Source organism: Salvelinus alpinus, chromosome 13, assembly GCF_045679555.1.
Source record: "Salvelinus alpinus chromosome 13, SLU_Salpinus.1, whole genome shotgun sequence".
NCBI lineage: Eukaryota > Metazoa > Chordata > Actinopteri > Salmoniformes > Salmonidae > Salvelinus > Salvelinus alpinus.
The window spans coordinates 42,538,571-42,563,676 of NC_092098.1; the positions used below are offsets into that span (position 1 = coordinate 42,538,571).

A 25,106-nucleotide genomic window follows, 5' to 3' on the forward strand; every position below is an offset into this window, starting at 1 on the left:
GGACGCTACTAAAGTATTGATTAAAGATCTATTGTACATGGGTATAGTTGAAAAGACACCATGTAATCCAGCTACTCTGATGTATCCTACAGACACCACATTACTTTAACACGACTGTTGTGAGTTGTTTTGGATCAGCTCTCTGATGGGTTTATAGTTATTTGTTGGAAAACCCTGAGTTTATCTTATACACAGATGATTCAAGCACTGTGGGTGGGAGGCAGGCTGGACATGGGTAGTTAATGGGTAGTTACTACAATGGACAACGTGATAACACAGGCATGTTAGATTTGAGAAAAGCAAACGTTCACTTTGAGTGACACAATGCTTAACTATTGCATACAACTCTCTAATGGGGAATAACTCCCCAGGGGGGACATGATGTAGTGCCAGGACAGTGGGTGATGGTAAAACAATATGTGACAGACACATTAGGGACAAAATGGGAAGGTCCTTATTAAGTTTTGCTCATGAGGTAAGCAGTAAAAGTTCAGGGTAAATCACGATGGATACATGTCATTCACTGCAAAGTTGTCCATATTCATTGCAAGTTTGTCCATGTTGATGACAAAGCAGAGCCTGGAGAATTTAGAACTGATTGATTAGCAATTGGGGGCCAATCTCAGGTGAAGAAGCAGATCAGGTTCTGATCATCTTACTATGTTGTACACCGCAGTTGTCATATTAGCGATATCTAGGTGAAATGTAAACATTTTTCCGCAAAATTGGGACATGCTTGCTTATGGAAATCTATGTCATATCAATTTCTCTTGAAACCAGGACATGTTACATTCACTTTTTTGTTTCCTTTGTTACAGGTTAAGAGAATCATTCGTCTGAGGCTGCAGCAATATCCATGACTGTACTAGAAACGATACAAGATCACCGGTGAAGTGTTCTTGAGAGAAGTCCTTATCAACCAGTGGAACGGAAGAATTCCTCAGTCCCGGCAGACTGTCAGAACATCATTTTGAATAGTTATGTGGGACTGATACCAGTGCGGAAGAGCTGGTCACTTTTAAAGGACTTTTTAAATAATTACCTTGACAATATGACAATTTAATATTACTGTCTTGTAGACAAGTGAAAGTTGTTTTCTTGTGAATTTCCACCTATGTACACTCAGTAGGCCTACACATTGCACACCCTTTGGTTTGTCCATTTTCATCCCATGTTTTTTATATTTTTCAAAATGTAACATTTCAATAGCTCCTTGGTCATGTGACCTACTGGACTCAAACAAGGTTCAGAATGGCCACTGATTACCCTTCTATATCACGCACCCTTTGGTTTGTCCATTTATCTCACACGTTTTTTTTCTTCTTTCATTTTTCAAACTTTCTAATTTCAATAGCTCCTTGGTCATGTAACCTAAAACATACTCTGCCCATCCATGACAAACCACAACTACGTTTAAAAAGTCCCAAACATTTTATTAGCGTCATTTCATCTTCATATGTTCATACTAAAATCAGCAATTCTTTACCATTATAATGTAGTATTTTCAATATACAAGTATCAATAAGCATGATTAAAAGATCAGAATGGCTTTGTTATGTCTGTGTTAAAGAATTTCCCATATCCTATTATATTAAAATATTTCATATATAGTATCTGTATTTAAACAGAGTTTCAATAATAAAAAGTGAGTTCCCATACAAGGCAATAACCGTATTTAATCAGATCGGGAATCTCATAAATTAAACTAAAAACACAAAAAAAAGATAAGTTGTTTTGAATGTCCAAGAGGAGGAAAAAGGGTGAGTCTTTGAAGGAAAGACCAGACCCAAGAGATGAGACGGCATTCCATTGCTTAGGGGCAATTCCAATTCCACAGTAACAGACATTATGCATAGAGTTGTATGGTTTGTTTAACTTTGCAATCACTGGTTTTTGTTTGAAATACATTTTAAAGTGAAATATTTAAGTCTCAGTGTCACTCTGTTACCGTGGAATCCCCCTTAGTCAACAACATTCAAGGCAGGAAATTATAACGAGCTCTGTTCACCTTTAAAAACATCTACATTTTGGACTTTACATTAAGCCTAGAGATTTGTTCGACACAATAATAACCAAACTTCTGTCCTTTACCACTAATTGGTAGATTACTATTGTCATCATCGTAGCTGAGATATACTGTATTCTTATGCATAAGTTGACATCCAATAATAAACAGTCCGAGGTTAGACGATACTCCTCCAACATGGCCTTCAGCATGATACATATATTACTTTATTAACAAATACAACGGTGCTTTTTGAACAAGACTTCACATCCATAGCCAGAACTGTATCTGAAAAGATCTCTTAGAAAGCATAGCTCTATGAGAATAAACACTGATTTGTTCAATCACTGCTGTACATAATATCATGTCATGGATTCCCTGGTCTTCACATGTTCCAGCTGAAAACAAAGAGCCAAATCAGCAGCCAAATCAGAATTAGCCTAGTTGCCTCTGTCCATGTCCTGCTCACCACAAAGTTTGATCTGTTTGAAAGAAAGTCTGCGGATGGGGGGGGCAATCTTTAGGAAAGGCAATGCTAGACACAAAAATAGTGCGCCATAACTGAAGATGCTGTGAGAGTCAGCCGTTCCTGCCAGGTTCAATCTTCCCAACGTTCGTTCACACACTGATGCACATCCGGTCAGTGTTCCCAGGGCTGACTCCATACGCTGCGTTTACTTGGAGACTTGCTGTTGGACGTGGAGTAAAAACTCATAGTAAGACAATGCCGACTCTGTCCGATCCTCAATCATGTTCTGCATAAAGCTGGCTTTCAGTGGGCTCTCATCCCTGGAAAGGAACAGAAAAGGGAAGGTTGGATCCACAACATTTACACAGTCTCTTGCAGAATTGAACTCTGTCATTTGACAGGTCAGCAAAACTCGTTGTCAATGAGTTCAACCTGATCTTAATACTTCTCATTTAATTTTGGGCTTCAAACTCAACCAAATGGCACCCTATTCCCTAAACAGTGCACTACTTTTGTACCAGAGCTCTACGGGCCCTGGTAAAAAGTAGTGAACTATAAAGGGAATAGGGGGCCATTTGGAATGCAGCCATGGCCTCTGAACTCCCCCAGTGATATCTAGTTACTACTGCCTACCTAATGACATGCAGGATGGGGAAAAAGGGCCTCTGTTCCCTCAGCCAGCCAACAAACACTCTGGTTCTCTGGGACTCTGCAGTGTCCAACTCCGGGAGAAGGTTCTGGGAGATACAACACATTATAATAATATCTTTATGATCTCCCTTTCAGGAAATGTGTTGTGCATCGCATTTTAAACAGCATTATAGTGCAATATATACACACATAGTACAATATAAGTCACAAACAAAAGATACAACCAACACGTGTGAATTAAGTGGTATATGGCCAATACACCAGGGCTAGGGGCTGTTCTTAAACACGACGCACCGCAGAATGCCTGGATACAGCCCTTAGCCGAGGAATACAGGCCTTTTACAGCAAACACAAGGCGCCTTATTGCTATTACATGAACTGGTTACCAATTTAATTGTAAAAAAAATGGTGTCATACCCATTGTATACGGTCTGATATACCATGGCTTTCAGCCAATCGGCATTCAGGGCTCGAACCACTCGGTTTATAACAGTATAATACACAGAGGTCTTGGTGAGCGATACAGAACCTTGTCAGGAGCAGGGGAGCTGGGCTAAGAGAAACAGTTAAAGGGGGAGCAGGTGCTTAGGTTCCTTACCATGTTCTGAGGCACAGCAGCGTAGTCTGGGACCCCCAGGACTTGCGTGAGGAAGTCGGGGTTGCAGTTTCTTCCGATCCAGAGATAGATCACCTGTTGGAGAATGGAGAAGACTGAAGTCAGTCACATTGGGTTCGTGTTATGCATCTGTCTGTTTGTTGAGAAGAATCCACTGTAGATGTGTTGCAAGTCTATCTATTTTGTACGCCAAATGACAGAAGGATTCCTCAATAATCATCATGCAAATTAGCGCAAGCTAAAGCATGATGGTGAAATGCATCCGACTGTTGATGATGCAATGTGTCAATGCTGTTATTGTAGCTGTCCCTAATAAATGAAACACTACATGACCAAATGTACGTGGACACCTGCTCATCCAACATCTCGTTCCAAAATCATGGGCATTAATATGGAGTTGGTCCCCCCTTTGCTACTATAACAGCCTGCACTCTTCTGGGAAGGCCTTTCACATGTTGGAACATTGCGTGAGGGACTTGCTTCCATTCAGCCACAAGAGCATTAGTGAGGTAGGGCACTGATGTTGGGCGATTAGGCCTGGCTCGCAAAGGTGTTCGATGGAGTTGAGGTCAGGGCTCTGTGCAGGCCAGTCAAGTTCTTCCACACCCGATCAACAAACTATTTCTGTATGGACCTCGCTTTGCGCATGGTGGCATTGTCATGCTGAAAACAGAAAAGGACCTTCCCCAAAATGTTGCCACAAAGTTGGAAGCACAGTATCATCTAGAATGTCATTGTATGTTGTAGCATTAAGATTTCCCTTCACTGGAACTAAGGGGTCTAGCCCAAATCATCAAAAACAGCCCAGACAATTATTCCTCCTCCAAACGTTAGTTGGCACTGTGCATTGGGGCAGGTAACATTCTCCTGGCATTCGCCAAACCTAGATCCGTCCGTCGGACTGCCAGATGGTGAAAGTCTGCTCCAGAGTACAATGGTTGCAAGCTTTATACCACTCCAGTCGAAGCTTGGCATTGCACATGTTGATCTTAAGCTTGTGTGCGTCTACTCGGCCACGAAAACCCATTTCATGAAGCTCCCAACGCACAGTTCTTGTGCTGACATTGCTTCCAGAGGCAGTTTGAAACTCGGTAGTGAGTGTTGCAACTGAGGACAGATGATTTTTACACCCTATGTGCTTCAGCACTCGGCGGTCCTGTTCGTTGAGCTTGTGTGGCCTACCACTATTCGGCTGAGCCGTTGTTGCTCCTAGACGTTTCCACTTCACAATAACAGCACTTAAAGTTGACCGGGGCAGCTCTAGCAAGGGCAGAAATTTGACGAACTGACTTGTTGGAAAGGTGGCATCCTATGACTGTGCCACATTGAAAGTCACTGAGCTCTTCAGTAAGGCCATTCTACTGCAAATGTTTGTCTATGGATATTGTATTGGCTGTGTGCTCTATTTTATACACCTGTCAGAAACAGGTGTGGCTGAAATAGATTAATCCACTAATTTGAAAGGGGTGTTGACATACTTTTGCATATATAGTGTACATCATCATCATGCTACTAACCGAGCCAGCATCCATGAGGAAGGCCCCCTCTCTGCTCAGCTTCTCCACAGACAGCTGCTGGACTCTGGGCTGGGGGATGGCGCGCTCACTGATGTTCAGGGCTCCCTGTGGAGGGGGTGGAAGGAGGGGGACGAAAAGAGAAGTTAGGTTAATAAAAGAGGAAAAGTGCAATATATCCACACGTCAGATGAAAGCAGAAGCATAGACCTGAATATCAGTGTTCTTTCTTTAAATGATCTGAGTGTATAAGAGGTGATAAACTATATAATATAACTGTAGAGAAAAATATTGTTCTTCTCATTATCTATGCTCTGTTCCCCTTGCCCTCACCTCGTCAGTCAGGTCGTCCACGCGGTACAGCGCTGGGTGGATCATCAGCATGACGTAGGCCAGGGGCTGGTACTTCAGCTGACACATGGCAAACACACGGTCGTCCAGCCTGGTGCTTGTACCGGTTCGGAAAGCTTTCTGTGGACCACAGAGAATAAAAACAACATATGAGCAAAGCATCACAAAGGAGATCCGTAAGCCAAAAGGTAGCTTGGTCAGTTTATCTGACTGACTGGATTTCTTATGGTGTTTTAAAGCTGGTTTTTATGCCATGCTAAATTGGATTATAACTACAGGAATAGCCTCTCTTCGGGGGAAAGTTGAAATCCCTATGGGAAGTAGGCTTCATCCCACATGGCACCCTATTCCTTATATTGTACACTACTTTTGACCAGAGCCCAATGAGCCCTGGTCAAAAGTAGTGCAGGGAATAGGGTGCCATATGGGATGAAGCCGTAGACTGCCAGGGTACTAGCCAGGGAGAGAGTGGGTGGGTAGTCTACCTGTTTGAGCAGGGCCAGGATGTAGAGGGGGAACAGCCTGAGGCAGGCGGGGGCCAGGAGGCCAGGCTGCTGGATGGTGAGCACAGAGGTGCGGTAGGATGTCAGAGAGTCAATGGAAGCGTTGGTCATCGCGTCCCGGGCGTCACTCAAACTGGATGTCACCGAGCGATCCACAGCTAGAGGGGGAGGACACACATCAGGAACAGGGCATTGAATTCAAAACTCTCAGCTACATTTTTACCTCAGGGATTGGGATTCACAATTTACATGATTGTACAGTACATGTTTACAGTCATGGCCTTCATTACAAAAAGCAACCAGTGGGTTCAATCATTTCTTATATATATATATATATCAGGGTAAACCAGCAATAATAGTACCTTATATTACAGTAGTTTCTCTTTAGAAAAACAGGTAACACTATTTGGAGAGTCCATCTGTACTAACCCTCATTCTAACCCTAAATTTAGCCCTTACCCTTATTCTAAACTCAACTCTAACCTTAGCAAGCAGGTGTTTATCTGTAGAGCTTCGACAGATGGACTTTCCAGACCATCCAAATAAAGTGACTGAATAACATGTAGAATATTTTATCAGTGACTGATACTAATAAAACCTCCAATACATTATAAGAAGATTAGTCTTCAGTCAGTTTGATTTAGCCACTTGGACTCCACAAAGGTCACAGTAACCAGGCAACCATCTGACATCACCATCTGTCCATGCAAATGAGGCAGCTATGGAAGGCACTGCGTGGATGACAAGCGTGTTCTCACTATGAGACATTAAAGACCACAGGATGATGGGACAGTCTAAGGACTTCACCTGGTACTGATGGAAATAAACATGCCTTTAATAACTACACCAACACTGCGTCCCTGGAACTACCTACCCATGCTAGCCAGCAGACCAGTGATAGCCTGGACATCAGCCCCAGCAAAGATGTCAGACAGGGAGTTGACAACAGGCAAACACATGGTGTGGACTCGAATTCTTCTCTCTCCTGTAGAAACAACACCAAGCAACAAGTTATTATTATTTCAGCATTACAATTGGTATGCATCGGAAATATAATATTTGTCTAGAAAGGAAACAAATAAAACTAAATTGCACTTCAGAAAGAAATAAGATCTTCAAATTTCAGTATCCATTACAAAAAGTGTTCCATCTCACTTGTTCATGTTTACAAACAGTGAGGCTGAGTCCCAAATGGCACCCTATTCTCTATATAGTGCACTTTTTTTGACAAGAGCCTTTTGAGTCCTGGTAAAAAGTAGTACACCATGTATGGAATAGGGTGCTATTTGTTAACTCGAAATGACACAACGACAAGGTTCCAGTTTAACAAAGTTTACTATACGAACACACTACAAGGTAGCCATTACACTCAAGGCTAGGTTCATCAACCAACAGACTCCCTGCGCAGGCGCACTCTTGACTGAGTGATAGCCCCGTAATAACAGAAGTATAGGGATACTTAAAACATGAACTTAACACTATTTGGGACGCACCCAGTGAATCTAAACCAAGTAAATCCCACAGAAAAAGAATGACAATAGCTGTGTTCGAATACGCATACTAACATACTGTATACTACATACTTAATGAGAATATACACTACATACTATTAGTTAATTTTAGTTTACTGTAATCCAACGGAATACTTTTCAGTTGAGTTTACTAGCGCTTAGCCTGCCTACCGGAAGTCGATGCTGTTGCTATGCAAGTTCTTGCTAGCATAACAAATACTAGCTAGACATCTTACTGACTTCATTAACAATGTCCATTGAGAAAGCACAACAACTATACTACTTAACTAAGCAAAGAATGACGTGAATAATCAAGTCAATAACAGTTAGATAGTATATAGTTAATATATTGGCAAGTACAATGTATTAGTAGCAAACTAACGTTTGGTAGCTAGCTAACATACAAGCAACTGCTGTAATGATATGCTACGTGGTTCATAAGGCTAGCGTAGCTAACAAATTGTCAGACAAAATAACATGTAATGTAACTTATTTGAAAAGTCATTACTTTATTACATTGCTCAACATTTGTCATAATTAGTATTCGCTCTCGGACTTCGGCAGCATATTTCCCCCCCCCATTTTCTTCAAATCTGAAAATGTGAAGCCACGCCCATTCTGAAGAATTGCATTTGGTGAATGTAGTACAACATCCAGGAACTTTTGGCATACTAACTATATCCATAGTATGACCTATAAGCACACTACATACTCAATGTATGTCACAAATAGTATGGTTAGTGTGAGTATTCAAACACAGCTAATATTTTTATGGTAAAGCTCCCTACACGATCTCAGAGCCCCCCCCCCCCCATCACAGCAGCTCCAGACAGTGTACCTTTGCTGGATGTGTAGAGCAGCGCAGCCTGGAAGGAGACGGACTGCATGTCCACCAGGTTCTCCTCAATGGACATCTGCACAGCAAAGCCCGCGTCTGGGTTCACATTGGGCAGGGACAGCAGATCCGTGGAGCGCACAAAGAAGTTCCCATGGAACGTGTGGATGGACAAACCTGCATGGAAGTTGAGGGGTCAGAGTTTTATATTTTCTTTTCACAATAATCAACATACAAAATAAACTGTCCCTTTTTCAGGACCCTGTCTTTCAAAGATAATTCGTAAAAATCCAAATAACTTCACAGATCTTCATTGTAAAGGGTTTAAACACTGTTTCCCATGCTTGTTCAATTAACCATAAACAATGAATGAATATGCACCTGTGGAACGGTCGTTAAGACACTAACAGCTTACAGACGGTAAGCAATTAAGGTCACAGTTATAAAAACTTAGGACACTAAAGAGGCCTTTCTACTGACTCTGAAAAACACCAAAAGAAAGATGCCCAGGGTCCCTGCTCATCTGCGTGAACGTGCCTTAGGCATGCTGCAAGGAAGCCATGAGGACTGCAGATGTTGCCAGGGCAATAAATTGCAATGTCCGTACTGTGAGACGCCACGGACAGCTGATCGTACTCGCGGTGGCAGACCACGCGTAACGACACCTGCACAGGATCGGTACATCCGAACATCACACCTGCGGGACATGTACAGGATGGCAACAACAACTGCCCGATTTACACCAGGAACGCACACTCTCTCCATCAGTGCACAGACTGTCCGCAATAGGCTGAGAGAGGCTGGACTGAGGGCTTGTAGGCCTGTTGTAAGGCAGGTCCTCACCAGACATCACCAGTAACAACGTCGCCTATGGGCACAAACCCACCGTCGCTGGACCAGACAGGAATGGCAAAAAGTGCTCTTCACTGACGAGTCGCGGTTTTGTCTCACCAGGGGTGATGGCCGGATTCGCGTTTATTGTCGAAGGAATGAGAGTTACACCGAGGCCTGTACTCTGGAACAGGATCGATTTGAAGGTGGAAGGTCAATCATCGTCTTGGCCGGTGTGTCACAGCATCATCGGACAGAGTTTGTTGTCATTGCAGGCAACCTCAACGCTGTGCGTTACAGGGAAGACATCCTCCTCCCTCATGTGGTACCCTTCCTGCAGGCTCATCCTGACATGACCCTCCAGCATGACAATGCCACCAGCCATACTGCTCGTTCTATGCATGATTTCCTGCAAGTGTTCTGCAATGGCCAGCGAAGAGCCCGGATCTCAATCCCATTGAGCACGTCTGGAACCGGTTGGATCAGAGGGTGAGGTCTAGGGCTATTCCCCCCCCCAGAAATGTCCGGGAACTTGTAGGTGCCTTGGTGGAAGAGTGGGGTAACATCTCACAGAAAGTACTGGCAAATCTGGTGCAGTCCATGAGGAGGAGATGCACTGCAGTACTTAATGCAGCTGGTGGCCACACCTGATACTGACTGTTACTTTTGATTTTGACCCCCCCTTTGTTCAGGGACACATTATTCCATTTCTGTTAGTCACATGTCTGTGGAACTTGTTCAGTTTATGTCTCAGTTGTTGAGTCTTGTTATGTTCATACAAATATTTACACATGTTAAGTTTGCTGAAAATAAACGCAGTTGACAGTGAAAGGACGTTTCTTTTTAGATATAGAAGTGGGTCCGAGAGATTTGAATGAAATACAATTAATCTGACAGTTTTTACTCCCAGATACTGAAATCAACTGGAGCAGACAGACAGACTCACAACCACAAGTTTACAGGGTTCACAGTATCCTTCATCAATTGTCATTGAGATTTCCTTCAGCGAACACTTTCCACAAGGACGTTATATAATGTAATGTCAGATATTTAAAGTGCTGCTGCTTCCATGTGAAATAACATAATGCAAGGCAATCAGCATAGTGAGAAAGTATTGAGTGATGACTTGTTACCTTTAGTGCAGCGGATCCTCATTACAGCCTCCAAGCCAATCTTCCTGGTGAGGTACCTCTTGAGATCCTTCTGGAAGCACTCAACCCCGGCTGGGTTGTGCTGCTGCTGGTAGGAGGGGTAGTAGTACACACTTCCTGCTGAGTACCTGGATATGCAAGCTGAGAGGGAGAGAGAAGATGAAGCAGAGATTACACATGAGTCCAACCAGAGTAAGATGTTCTACATACGAAGGGCCTTATGTGGCATTTGAATAAATGAAAATAAAAAAAACGCAACATTAACAATTTCAAAGGTTTTACTGAGTTAGACCTCATAAGAAAATCTGTCAATTGAAATAAATTCATTAGGTCCTAATCTATGGATTTCACATGGCACCGGGAATACAGATATACACCTGTTGGTCACAGATCCCTTAAGAAAAACCAGTCAGTATCTGGCGTGACCACCATTTACCTCATGCAGCGCGACTAATCTCATTCGCATAGAGTTGATCAGGTTGTTGAATGTTGTCACACTCCTTTTCAATGGCTGTGCGAAGTTGCTGGATATTGGCAGGAACTGGAACATGTCGATCCAGAGCATCCCAAACTAAATGGGTGACATGTCTGGTGAGTATGCAGGCCATGGAAGAACTGGGACATTTTCAGCTTCCAGGAATTGTGTACAGATTCTTGTGGCATGGGGCCGAGCATTATGCTGAAACATGAGGTGAGAGCGGCGGATGAATGGCACAACAATAGGCCTCAATCTTGTCATGGTATCTCTTTGCATTCAAATTTCCATCGATAAAATGCAAATTGTGTTCGTTTTCCATAGCTTATGCCTGCCTCTACCATAACCCTACAGCCACCACAGGGCACTCTGTTCACAATGTTGACATCAGCAAACCGCTTGCACACACACACGACACCATATGCCCAGTAGAGTTGAAACCGGGATTCATCCGTGAAGAGCAAACTTCTCCAGCGTGCCAGTGGCCATCAAAGGTGAGCATTTGCCCACTGAAGTAGGTTATGACGCCAAACCGCAGTCAGGTCAAGACCCTGGTGAAGACGACGAGAACGCAGAGGAGTTTCACTGAGACAGTGACAGTTTTTGCAGAAATGCTTTGGTTGTGCAAACCCAGTTTAATCAGCTATCTGAGTGGCAGATCTCAGACAATCCCGCAGGTGAAGAAGCCGGATGTGGAGGTCCTGGACTGGCGTGGTTACACGTGGTCTGTACTGCCAAATTCTCCAAAATGACATTGTAGGCAGCTTATGGTAGAGAAATGAACATGCAATTCTCTGGCAACAGCTCTGGTGGATATTCCTGCAGTCAGCATGCTATCTCAACTTGAAACATCTGTACATTGTGTTGTGTGACAAAACTGCACATTTAAACTGGCCTTCCATTGTCCCCAGCACAATGTGCACCTTTGTAATGATCACGCGGTTTAATTGGCTTCTTGATATACCACACCTGTCAGGTGGATGGATTATCTTGGCAAAGGAGAAATGCTAACTAACAGGGATATCAACAAATCTGTGCACAGAATTTGAGAGAAATAAGCTTTTTGTGCGTATGGAACATTTCTGGGATCTTTTATTTCAGCTCATAAAACATGGGATCAACACCTTAAAGAATTTTGATCAGACATCAAAACTATGAAATAACACATATGGAATCATGTCTTCACTATTATTCTACAATGTAGTTAATAGTCAAAATAAAGAAAAACCCTTGAATGAGTAGGTATGTCCAAACGTTTGACTGGTACTATATACAGCAACACAGAGACACATACAGAGCACTGCTGAAAAAAGGTCACTTTGTTAATAATAATAACACACTGTTCAGATGTACGAGTCAGAAGGCACCACTCACCTAAAGAGGCCAGGTCACAGTACTGGGAGCTCAGTAGGAACAGGTCCACAGCCACCTGCTGTCCTGAACAGTCCAGGGCCAGCTTCTTATAGAAGTCTGTGGCAGGAGACAGGTTCGGGATATCCTGGGGAATCACCACAAGACAATGAGCACAACAAAACATTTCTAAAAAATAATGAGAATATTAGGCATAAGAAATGTCTGAAACGATATCTCCAGTATTGAGATGGATATCAAGTTAACCGCCACTGCAGAACAGATGTGCACACTGCATACTTCTCTTTACCAAGTAATTAAAAAGATATGTACAGCAAATAGTACCCTATTTCCTACACATGGGACCTAAAAACTTAGTTCACTATATAGGTAATAGGGTGCCATTTGGGATACAAAATACATAAACCAGTGAGACCCAGGCTCTCGCTAGTCCCTACCTTGGCTGAAGCTCTCTGGTTGGGGTCCTCTCTGGACTTGAGGGCCCCCACGCCCAGATTGGGCAGCTGGGTCTGGAAGACGGACACGCGCCCCCCGGTGGGCGACAGCAGCTTGAAGGCTGCCTGCAGGGCCGGGCCCAGAGCAGACTGGGTCTCCATGGTCTTGGCAAACATCTGGGGCAAGCTCTTCAGCAGATCCTGCACCAGCTGTACGAATAAAAACAAATTTTTCAATAAAGTTTTGAAATGCAAAACAGTGTCAGAGAGGTTCAGGCAAAAAAAAGTTGCCCAATGTGAGTGTGTCGATGCATTTTCACGATGTTGCTGTGAATAGTTTGACAGATTGGACTTGTAACATTTTCGTTTAACATTTTGTTGAGAGCCTGTCTTGGGAATCTGCACAGGAATAGTTTTAAGAGCTCCTTACCTCCTTGCATTCATTGAGGTTCACTAAAAGGCTGTCTGGTGTTGGTAAAAATATATCTGTAAGAAAGGAAAAAACAGCATAGAAGACCATTAGACCACTGCAACCTCCTGAAATAAAGACTTTAAAAGTACAGCATAATTTATATTGTAGCCCTATCTATAGGGTGTTTTTCCACGTTGTCACAACTTAGACACTGTTGAAGCCCGATTGGGTGAAGCATTTGTCACAAAATAACAAATACATTTTCCTTTCTTTCACTGCAAATAGTGAGTGTGGACCTTCCTCATTTTCCTAAGCATTTCTAGACAGTGAATTATTCAATGTCTCACCTTCAATGTCCGAAACGATGAGCATCTGTGGTTGGGCCAGGCCCTCCTGGAGGTTGTAGAAGTGGATGGTGCTGTCAAAGGAGATGAAGCCAATCTTTGTCCTGGAGTCTCCAGGGAGCCTGGAACACACATGGTCAGTCAGCCGATACTCACAGGTCACACTGATGTGTGGTGCGGTTCAGTTAATATTGACCTTCTTCTTGCTCAATACTTCTGTAAGTTATTTTATTTCTGTGTCTGAATCACTTTTTGTTATTAAATTGACAAAAATGTGTATATAGTCACATTAAAAACTCAAATAAACATTGTTTTAGGGCTATCTGATGCTAAACTGAAGTCTTTAAGCTACCTAGTATTGATCAGTACAGAATATGTTATTACATAGATTAATAGGACAATACGTAATGAACCATCCTGTCAGGGCTGTGGACATTATCCCAGGACTGTATTTAATCTGCATCCCAATGGCTTCCGGTCAAAAGTAGTGCACTATATAGGGAATAGGGTGCCATTTGGGGAGCACCCTCAGTCTGTAACTGATGTAGACATACGCGTTGATGTTCTCCAGCAGTGAATGACAGACGACATCTAGGTATCCCGTTTCCACGGCGTTGTGGGATACATCCAGCACGAAGAGATAAACGGCAGGCTGGGGGGGTCTCAGCTGAGGATGACAGGTTTCACACCATCAATATAAACACACTGATACACGCCACACTCTTATCACATCCTAACAAAACATGCAAATGCTTCCTAGATAAACAACTCCAGGAAATCATAAACAACTTCATGGAATCAGAAAGCCTGATGGAATCACTATGAACGGGGCAACAGTGGAACACTGCTAATTTCATCTGCATTCAAGTAGCAGATAAAAGGGGGGGAATGTAACCACTTACCACAGATTTTCTGGCAAAATAACATGCAATGACTTGCTTTAAATAGACAGATCTTAAGACTATATAATGTGTATTTACCATGTATTCTGAGGGTGCGATGAACTCGATGGTGGCGTTCTGGACCTCAGGTCTTTTGTGTGGCTCTCCGTATGATCTGGTGACTGGGTTGTACATGAACTCCTCTGGAACTGCACAACAAACATGGAGGTTGTCATCAGTCAAAAGAACAGGACTGTCCATCACGACTGTCATCAGGTGAATGATATTCTGAACGTTTAGGTCAAAGCTATGTGCTGGAATATATTGGTAGAGCATGGGTGAAGTTAGGCCTTGGTGCTCAAGTGAATGTCCTTTTTCCGCTTCAGACCAGCCTAACTTCTCACTTAAAACATGTGTTTGGAATGAACATTGGATGCGGTCAAAAGTGGTGCCAAATATGGGGAATAGACAGGGTGTCATTTAAGAGGAGCTTGGTGGCTGTGGTCCTTACCGTCGTTGACCCGGTAGCACAGGTTACACTTCCATCTCCTCTGGTCCAGGAAGGTCACGAAGGGGTTGATATATGTCCTGCAGGAGCGACACCGCACTATAGTGCTGGAGGTGACCACAGGCAGTTGCTGCAGTATACAGACAAACCAAATAATAAAAAAAAAGGCACAATCTGGGATTGGTACATCAGTTTTTAAAAGCTGTAACCATTGATTCTTGAAGAATAAAACTTAATACAGCTAGTTGCTGCAGTTCACAGACAAATCAAACCCTTAGGACATGTTAGGTTATGACAATCGTCAATGCCAAATTCCACACAAATGAAAAACAAATTACATTTAAAAGACATGATCATAGATGCGTAGATTAAATACACAGTTATTCTAGGCTAAATGCATTCTTCTATCTTTTACCAGAAGAAGGAAGGGTAGAAGGAAGAGTCTACTGAGGGTTGGGAGACAGTGGGCAACATCTTACCGAGAGATCTTTGAAGGGGTGGAGCAGCAAGCCGAGTGGAAGCTTGGCTTTGTTTAACAGAGACTGGGTCTGGGGGATGCTGGTCAGGGTACTGCGGAAGACCCTGTAGAGAGAGGAGGCAAGAGAAACAGGTCTGAACCAGTACATTTTACAGTAAAAGTACATTAACACTATTGACAATATTCAACATTGTGGTGGGGATTGACGTTGAAAAACAGTGCCAGACAAACTATCACTCACTCTGGGTGACAGTTGATTTTCTGCAGGTCCTGTGGCAGGCAGGGCGTAGGAGGGGTGATGGGGCCCGGGGGGAGCAGGCTCCTCTCCTGCAGCAGGTTAACCACCCTCAGAGTCTCAGGGGTCTGGGACTGCAGACTCAACCCAGCCAGGGAGGGGCTCAGCTGGGCTGGACCTGCAGACGGCTGGGGAGGAAACATAGGACAGTACAGTGGTGAGTACAATGAACAAAGGCCTGGTCAAAAGCAGTGCACTATATGGAATAGGGTGCCATTTGGGACGCAACACTGGTAAGTTTCAATATTTGAACAATCTATTCATGTCCTATTTCAACATTCACAGTTCATTTTAAAATGTCTAAGTGTTCACGTGATCAGGCAAGTGCTAAGCTCTGTATATAATAGAGAAAGTTGAGCTTTGTACTGTTAGTATGTCAGTCTTGGATTTGGTTTTAGAAAACAGAGAGCAGTCTGGTGTCTTACCTGCTGGTACGACTGAGGCGCATGGCTGTAAGGCTGCGTCTGGGCCTGCATGGGGGAGGCGGAGGTGTTCTGGTACCCTGGGGGTAAAGAGGGGTAGGACAGACCCATGTGTCGAGCAGGGGGGGCTGGCTGCTGGGGTGGGCCAGCTATATGGACAAGCAACAAAACAGGCCTCATGTCAGTTCTGAGTGTTGCTAGCAGTAAATATAGGGGACTAAAATGTAATATTAGTCATTAATTTTTGATTAAACTATGGAGTAGTAGAGGACTTACCCATTTTAGGGCCTGTCTCCAAGTGATCAAAGCTGTTGGGAACTTGAGCGCCATTAGCAGGTGTGGGTATGTGTCCTGTTGCAGAGCAAAGATTCCAGAGTCAGGATGAGTTTAGTTCAGTTTTTTGGGGGGGGGAAAGTGTTGACTAAATGTTTTCGGAGAACTTAGTAATTAGCATAGATATTTTTGTTTTATGTTTCAGGTCACTTTGTTTCATTGCCACATGATAGAGTAAATGTAGGAATTGCATCATTCAACGCACCTAATTCACTCACAATGAAAGACATTAAGACACTTTAATGAAAAATGTAATGAAAAATCGGATACCCATGAGGTCACTAAAATGTAATAATGGCAAAAACTAAGACACAGACTTAGAAAGTGTTGAATGTAAACACAGAATATCTGAAAGATCCATGGAAGTTCTCTGGGCCTTTCCTCCTTTGAGAAACCATGCTAAAAATCTAATAGAGGACATCAAAAGTACACAGGGACCACACACACAAACACAAGTACCACAACACTGATAGTGACTAAACCACACCTGGACACTCAATATCATTCTCCTGGTTGTCGTACTCAGTGTGGGCAGCATCATCACTAGCATCACTCCCACACTGAGCTGTCATGGTGGGAGGAAAGAGAAGGAAATGAGACCCCAAGGGTGGCTGCTGGAGATACTCTGGGATACACCCCCCCCCCACTAAAACTTCAATTTACAACAAATAAACTACAAATATCTGTGGATGCTTCAAAGACCAAGGTAAACAACATATTGTTAGATGAGGATAAAAACAAAATGTCTCAGAGTAGGAGTGCTGATCTAGGATCAGGTTACCCTCTTATTCATTTGATTTAAAATACAAAACTGAACATGGATCAGCACTCCTGCTCTGAGATGTAAGACTAGAGTCCCAGAACTGATATTTCCTTACCATCAGTCTTGGGGCCAAAGGGAAGGGGAGGGGTAGCATTGCCCATGGGGGGTGGAGTGGGTCTCATCGAGGGTGGGGGTCCTGTAGGTGGCTGGCCGTAAGGTGCTGTCATACCTGGCTGGTATGTGTGAGGAGGAGCCACGGGTTTCATTGGAGGGGCAGAGCCTAGACAACCACAACAACATTACATCATTCAGGATCATTTGCCATACATATTAAAATGTCTTATACAGTATCCTATCACAACCATCAACACAAACCTTGGGCAAAATGTCAACATAACAACTATATATTTACAGAAGTGGCTCCTACATAGTCTTGTGCTGCCAGCCCATGCATCACTGGCTCGGTCAAGGCTAACCTGTACATAGGCCTAACCTAAGGCGATAAAACCGGCACCTACAGGCTGCATCATGATGATACCTGATGCATATCATGACAATGTAGCCTATGGCTGCATTTACACAGGCAGCCCAATTCTGATTTTAATTTCACCAAGTCTTTTGACTCTGAAAAAGATGTGATATGATTGGTCAAAAGACCAATTAGCCATAGAGAAATTGAATATATCGTATATGGTATGGGGACTATCGTGCATAAGAGGAAAATAGGCCCCTTTGAGGAGAGTAACATTATATCCCTACACTGGAGGTGACGAGTCCCACGACAGCTGATGCTGGTGACCCAGAGCTAGCTAATGTCAATGAACCCCAGTTACTACAGAGACTACACTGACTGGGGCATTTCAGACAAGAGTGAACCATTCTTCCAATAGCAAAAATCTGTCATTCAGATATTGTAAGTGTGAATAAATATTCTGTCATCAAATCAAGATAACAAATCAATTTGAATGAAAATAGTCAACTGGCCAAATTGGAGTGAATCCTATTCAAAATCAGTCATCAAGGAGTCATCCTTGATGACTAACGTGATATTTCTTACACCACATTGTTACATAATGCGATAATGGCCTTGATTGTCATTCATGAATCACTGATGGCTTCTGACCACAACAGCCACACACCATAAATACCGCTAGTGGTGTGGGTGTGTCCTGAGTAAGTGACTAAAATGTCTATCTGAACCCAGGAAATTATGCTTACCCAGACTATCTTGCACTGCCTCTATGCACATTCACAAGACTATATATGCACACGCACTGACACTCTCTCACACACACAGGTTTGCAAAGGGAAGGTATATTACTAGAAACCACCAGATTCTTTAACCAGAATTTCAAGGATTTTATGTAATCTAAATCATCCGATTTTTACAGACATCTAATTACCTCAGGTTCTCTGTGTGGCCTCATCACATAAAAATATCTGAAATAATTAAATAAGATGGTTTTCAATTTAGTGAATACTATTGGTGTTTAAAATTACGGTTTCAGCGTGATTATATATAGCGCAGACATATTTTACTATGTTAATTTGTCTTTGTTTTGGCAGCAAACTGTTCAGTTGTGAAATAAGTCAATAGGTGGAAGAGTTGCAGAGTTAATTGAAAATAATGCCATTGTTGATTAGATGTTTTTTTCATTAATTAGACAAAAAAAATAATTATCTACTAAAAACTCATGAACAGATATAAAAAAGGAATACTATGAATTAATATTTATTTTCAGCTATTCCAGTATAAATTACCAACATTTACTGAAGAACAGGTGCACACTCTCCCTGCTGCTACCATGTTCTTACTGTTATTACTACATCTCCTGATGCCTCGTCACTTTACCCTGCCTTCATGTCCATATCTACCTCAAATACCGTATTATCTATCCTGATGCCTCGTCACTTTACCCTGCATTCATGCCCATGTCTACCTCGAATACCTCGTACCTCTGGACATTGATCTGGTACTCCCTGTATATAGCTCCATTCTTGATAATTTTACTCCTTGTGTTAATACTTGTATTTTGTATTATTTATTTGTTTAACTGCATCGTTGGTAAAGGTTTGTAATCAATAATTTCATGGTAATGTCTACACCTGTGGTATTTAGCGCATGCGGCAATAAAATCTGTTTTTGATTTGATATTGGTGATGGATTTGTATATCACCAGAGGTTACTGGAACTCTCCATCGGTCCCTGGACAACTTTTCAAGAGTCTCTGCCAAGGAGATATGTGCAGCCAATTGGATCTGTGTGTGTGTGTGTGTGTCAGCAGGGGGCAATGTCCACTTCCAACATCAGCTTGCTAGAACACTTCTGGCGCTTCCCTGTGACATCATAGTGACCTGTTGTTAATCCTGATATGAAGTGTCACTACACAGTCAAACCACCAGTCAATGTCATATCATAATGCCTAAATGTTTTTCAACCAAGTGTTTTTCATCGTAGGAGGTCAAACTGCTGTAGCATATGTAACAGTGTGTTAATCCCAGAGCCCTCCTGCACTGCGTTTTACCTGGCTGGGTGTATCTGTGGAGGGAGGTTGGAGGCAAGGGAGGACCCGAGGGTTGCATGGCGTTGTGGTAGACAGGAGAAGGAGCTGCGCTGTACCCCGCCGAGGAGGCCTGGAGTGGTGCCAAGCTAGGCGAGGAGGTCACGTGATTATCCACAAACGCGAGGGGAGGCGTGGCCATAGGAGGCGGCACCCCCATTGGTGGAGGAGCTCCCATCAGTGGAAGGGCCCCATACTGCCAGGCTGGGGGGTGCTGGTAGTAGCTGTTAGCAGACACAGGTAGAGCAGGGGTGGCCTGCTCTGGGGGCATCCTGGGGCCTGGGAAAGGGCTGGTGGACTGAGGGGAGGTCATGGGGTGGGGAGGTCCCATAGGAGGCCTGTTTAACATGGGCTGACCTGGGGAGGCCTGGTAAGAGCTGACTGGTGGGATGGGCTGGTAGGGCCCAGAGTTATAGAGTCCAGGGCCAGGCGGCATGGGGCCCTTGGCTTGCATTGGGTTGTATGGAGGCTGGTGGGCCATGTTGTAACCCGGTCCTGGTGGCTGCAGCACTACTTGATTCTGTAAGGGACCTGGAAGACAGGATCATGACAGAGATTAGATTCCAGGCCAGAGTTTGACATAAAATACAGCAACACACTGACATCCCATGTGAATATCCCATGACTATAGTCTGCATTCCAAAGAAGGTCTAAAGAGTAATAGCTGACTGCCTCATTTGCCTGTCAGTTAATAAAAAACATGAAAAAATGTTTCATTACTAGATGTAAAACTGCCTGGCAGTATTTATTGACTAGTCCTACAACAGTTTGTGGCTCTGAAGAAGGATTTGGGCAAGATAACTTTGAGAGTAGCAAAAACATCAGGCTAAATGCAATAGGGCTGGGAATTACCAGGGACCTCCCAATACAATATTTTCACGATACTTTAGGTGCCAATACAATATATGTATATATGTATTGCGATTCTCACGATTCTATATGTATTGTGATTCGATACTGTGATTTCATTGCGTTTCAATGTCCAAACAATATGCTCACCATATGTCTGATGCAGAGGGACAAGAGAGCCACGAGAAAACAAGTTTAGATCAGTCACAGAAATAAACGTGCTGAAAACAAATTGGCTCCCCATTTCAAAAGATGGAGAATATGCAAGGACAAATACTGGAGTTTTGGTGCAGGTACAGCAAACTTGCCCAAAATAATATTGTGATATTGTCAAAACTAAATAATAGTTATAATTGATGAAAATATATTGTCAAAAATAATATCCCGATATGTAACTATTGATTCCCCCCCCCAATCACTAAATAGCAGCGAGGGAAATTGGGATGAAAATACAGACAAAGTCTCCAAAATAAGGCAAACGATATGTGGACAGACTGACACAGCAATCACATTTCTCAACACAGTAACAGTGCAGGATATAGTCTAATCTCACCTGGACGCCACTCCTGTACTGACAGTGAGTGTAAATAGAGGATCTGAACAAATGATACCAGACACAAAAACAGAACAGAAATAGAGCTTTTGCAATCAAATACACCTCCTAACCTTGAAGATTGTTAGGTAGAAACAGGGTTTCCTATAATTAAATAGTCATGACTGACTGGCGGCAACAGCGTGCTACATGTCCAAGAAGTCTTGAGCTACATTACAAGCCAGGATAAACAGGTGGAGAAGGTGGGATTAGAAAACAACTCCTCAATGGTGAAGATGAACACCCATAATCCCTGTCTTTCCGGGCAGGCCAGTGAAATCTCCAACATTAAGCTGCCTGCTGGCCACGGTGGTTGTATTGAAGGCTTCCCTCCAATCACAGTGAACCTGGCCTGGGCCGAGTACACGTGCTCAGCCAATTACAGAGGCAAGTATAAGAGTCAAACATGGAGTCAAAATCTTAGCACAACTGTACAGCAAACAGGTCACTGATAAAATATGCCATTGTTTCGATAAAGGCACTGCTTAGGCCTAAAGTAAATTAAGTAGGATGAATTCACCCTAGATTAAATCCACTCTGTCCAGAATGATCAGAGTTCAAAAACCTATATTGGAGTAGAGACTTTTTATTGCCTCTAATACAGAGATAAGGAAAATATGAAGGCCAGATGAACTCTACACTAGGGAGTTTAATCATAAATCATCAATAGCCAAACCCAACAGCATAAAGAACATGTCCTGCTCTAATCGAAACTCTCTCTGGTTATCTATAGACAAAGAATGAATACTACTGGTACTGTACAAATAACACAATTTGACAGCTAGTGTTTAATTCAGTCCAGTTGGATGGTTAACTTTCCCTCCAGAAATTATTGATATTAAACAGTTATCAAACTGTACACACAGTCAAAAGTTTATACACACTTATTCAAGGGTTCTTCTCTATTTTGACTGTGTGTGTGTACTACATTATTCTTTACATTGTAGAATAGTGAGGACATCAAATCTATGAAATAACACATATTGAATGATGTAGTAAGAAAAAAGGTTAAACAAATCAAAATATATCTTATATTTGATATTCTTCAAAGGAGCCACCCTTTGCCTTAACAGCTTTGCACACTCTTGGCATTCTCTCAAGCAGCTTCACCTGGAATGCTTTTCCAACCATCTTGAAGGAGTTCCCACATATGCTGAACACTTGTTGGGTGCTTTTCCTTCACTCTGCGGTCCAACTCATCCCAAACCATCTCAAATTGGGTTGAGGTCAGATGATTGTGGAGGCCAGGTCATCTGATGCAGCACTCCATCACTCTCCTTCTTGGTCAAATAGCCCTTACACAGCCTGGAGGTGTGTTGGGTCATTGTCCTGTTGAAAAATAAATGATAGTCCCACTAAGCACCAACCAGATGGGATGGTGTATCACTGCAGAATGCTGTGGTAGCCATGATGGTTAAGTGTGTCTAGAATCGTAAATAAATCACTGACAGTGACACCAACAAAGCACCTCCACATCATCACCACCTCCATCACGGTGGGAACCTCACATGCAGAGATCATCCGCTCACCTACTCCGCGTCTCACAAAGACGCAGCAGTTAGAATCAAAAATCACAAATTTGCTCTCATCACACCAGAGGACAGATTTCCACTAGTCTAATGTCCATTGCTCGTGTTTCTTGGCCCAAGCAAATATCTTCTTCTTATTGGTGTCTTTTAGTGGTTTCTTTGCAGCAATTCCACCATGAAGGCCTGATTCATGCAGTCTCCTCTGAACAGTTGATGTTGAGAAGTGTCTGTTACTTGAACTCTGTGAAGCATTTATTTGGGCTGCAATCTGAGGTGCAGTTAACTAATGAACTTATCCTCTGCAGCAAAGGTAACTCTGGGTCTTCCTTTCCTGTGGCGTTCCTCTTGAGAGCCAGTTTTATCATAGCGTTTGATGGTTTTTGCGACTGCACTTGAAGAAACTTTCAAAGTTCTTGAAATGTTCCAGATTGACTGACCTTCATGTCTTAAAGTAATGATGGACTGTCATTTATCTTTGCTTATTTGAGCTGTACTTACCATAAGATGGACTTGGTGTTTTACCAAATAGGGCTATCTTCTGTATACCAACCCTACCTTGTCACAACAACTGATTGGCTCAAACACATTGAGGAAAGAAATTCCACAAATGAATTTAACAAGGCACACCTGTTAATTGAAATGCATTCCAGGTGACTACCTCAAAGCTGGTTGAGAGAATGCTAAGTGTGTGCAAAGCTGTCATCAAGGCAAACAGTGGCTACTTTGATGAATCTCAAATATATTTTTATTTGTTTAAAACTTTTTGGTTACTACATGATTCCATGTGTTATTTCATAGTTTTGATGTCTTCACTATTATTCTACAATGTGGAAAGTAGTAAAAAATAAAGAAAACCCCTGGAATGAGTAAGTGTGTCCAAACTTTTGACTGGTACTGTATGTATGTATGTATGTATGTATGTATGTATGTATGTATGTATGTATGTATGTATGTATGTATGTATGTATGTATATAAATATTTTACATGTCATTCAGGGAGAGAAATGCCAGACAAAAAGTATATTTATATTACTTAATAAAAAAAAATAAAAAAAAGTCATCCAACTAAAACGGATCATCCCAATGTGCCACATGTACACACAGAAGTAGAGCACAAGAAAAGCGCTGTGGTACGTCATTCACTTCTGAGTAGACGTTGCAAAGCATAATACGATTATAACTATACATTTTACATTTTATGTGACACCAGCCAAGTGATTCGAAAAAGGCAACGAAGTACGCAACAAACAGTCACGCGACCCTTACCCAAAGAACCTCAACAAATGAGAGGAAAGTTTGGCCCTAAACAAAGACTAAACCCCTATAAGACAACTAGAGGATGACAGTTTATCAGTCGACAGGGTATCAATCAAATTACAAGACTCAAATGATATAGCTAATCTTTTTGGTCAATTACCCAAATCTAAGTCCCACGTACGAGTCAACTAGTTATAGCTAACTACAGTAGCAAATTGGCTAACTCAACTGACAACTTGTAGCATCATCATGACCCAAACTATCAGTCTCTCCCCTGAACTTGATCTTCAATTGAGTTATGACTAACGTCATTCAAGGTAGCACTAGTAGTTAGCTAACGTTAATTATCAGTTAGACTAGTGACTGACACAAATTGCAGCTATAACTAAGTTTAGATAGCTAGATACGTGAGTAAATTTGTCAACGACTCTAGCTAAAACAGATTATCCTAGCTAGCTAAAAGTTACGTAGTGGGCAATCAAAGCGATCACTTATATCCACATTTCTAACTTAACTAACATGAACAATGTTTTTTTTTTAAACTATAGTCTTGATAAGAGTAAGTTAGCCCACCACTAACATTAGCCATCTTTTAGGTTAGCATTATTAGCAAGGCAGCAAGCTAATGTAGTTAGCTAGCCAGCTGCTAACCAGCCAAATCAGATTAGGATAAAGTAAAAGCCTATCTTGTTAACGCGCTAACGTTAGTTACTAAACAGTTGTGAGGCAGTAATGTTAGCTAGCTAACAGTGCGAAAATGCTCACCATTTGCGTATGGCTGTCCTCCTGGCCCATTCTGAGAGTTGAACCCCGTACTGGACATCTTGAAATAGACACCGACCGTAATCAAATTTAAAAGCTACGTTGGCGAATAGCTAGCTGCGTCTTACTTAGCTAACCAGCTAAGTTAGCTAGCAATGGGATCTGTTTGTTTAACCGAGCGTCTTTATCACAGGCTTTCAGGTAAAAAAAAAAAAAAAAAAAGTGAATTAGCCAACTCGTTAGCTATCACAGACCATGGTTAGGACCGTTCCCCGTCCAACTACGGGTGTAGGCCTTGTCAATAAAATCGTGTGAGACTCCTTTCCGTAATATCTGTGTTGCTTCTCTCTTCTTGCACAGGAAGTTGGGATTCCCCAACCAGCACGAACAACGTGAAACCTCC

General features: G+C 42.5%; 1 protein-coding gene across 2 annotated transcripts; it reads right to left on the reverse strand.

The window, feature by feature from the left end:
• Window positions 1-1,412: 1,412 nt before the first annotated feature.
• On the reverse strand, window positions 1,413-25,089 carry LOC139537728 (protein transport protein Sec24A-like). 2 transcript variants are annotated; one of them, XM_071339412.1, is made up of 24 exons: window positions 24,707-25,089; window positions 19,679-20,245; window positions 17,269-17,433; window positions 16,878-16,955; window positions 16,334-16,408; window positions 16,061-16,206; window positions 15,582-15,763; window positions 15,342-15,444; window positions 14,866-14,992; window positions 14,454-14,563; window positions 14,028-14,140; window positions 13,477-13,595; window positions 13,148-13,203; window positions 12,721-12,927; window positions 12,287-12,410; window positions 10,420-10,578; window positions 8,459-8,632; window positions 6,984-7,094; window positions 6,092-6,267; window positions 5,589-5,726; window positions 5,259-5,363; window positions 3,724-3,816; window positions 3,108-3,211; window positions 1,413-2,794 (listed from the first exon to the last, which is right to left on the reverse strand). In XM_071339412.1, exons 1-24 carry the CDS (start codon window positions 24,762-24,764, stop codon window positions 2,680-2,682), a joined length of 3,405 nt encoding a protein of 1,134 aa, XP_071195513.1. In that variant the 5' UTR covers window positions 24,765-25,089; the 3' UTR covers window positions 1,413-2,679. The 2 variants fall into 2 exon arrangements, with proteins under 2 accessions (XP_071195513.1, XP_071195514.1); XM_071339413.1 differs by lacking the exon at window positions 16,878-16,955.
• Between the last annotated feature and the right edge of the window lie 17 nt (window positions 25,090-25,106).

Coding starts and splice junctions, on each gene's coding strand:
- LOC139537728 (XM_071339412.1), bottom strand. CDS start 24,764: ATGTCCAGTACGGGGTTCAACTCTCAGAATGGGCCAGGAGGACAGCCA. Junction 16,207..16,333: donor GGAGACAGGCCCTAAAATGG/GTAAGTCCTCTA, acceptor TTGTCCATATAG/CTGGCCCACCCCAGCAGCCA. Junction 12,411..12,720: donor ACCAGAGAGCTTCAGCCAAG/GTAGGGACTAGC, acceptor GTGATTCCCCAG/GATATCCCGAACCTGTCTCC.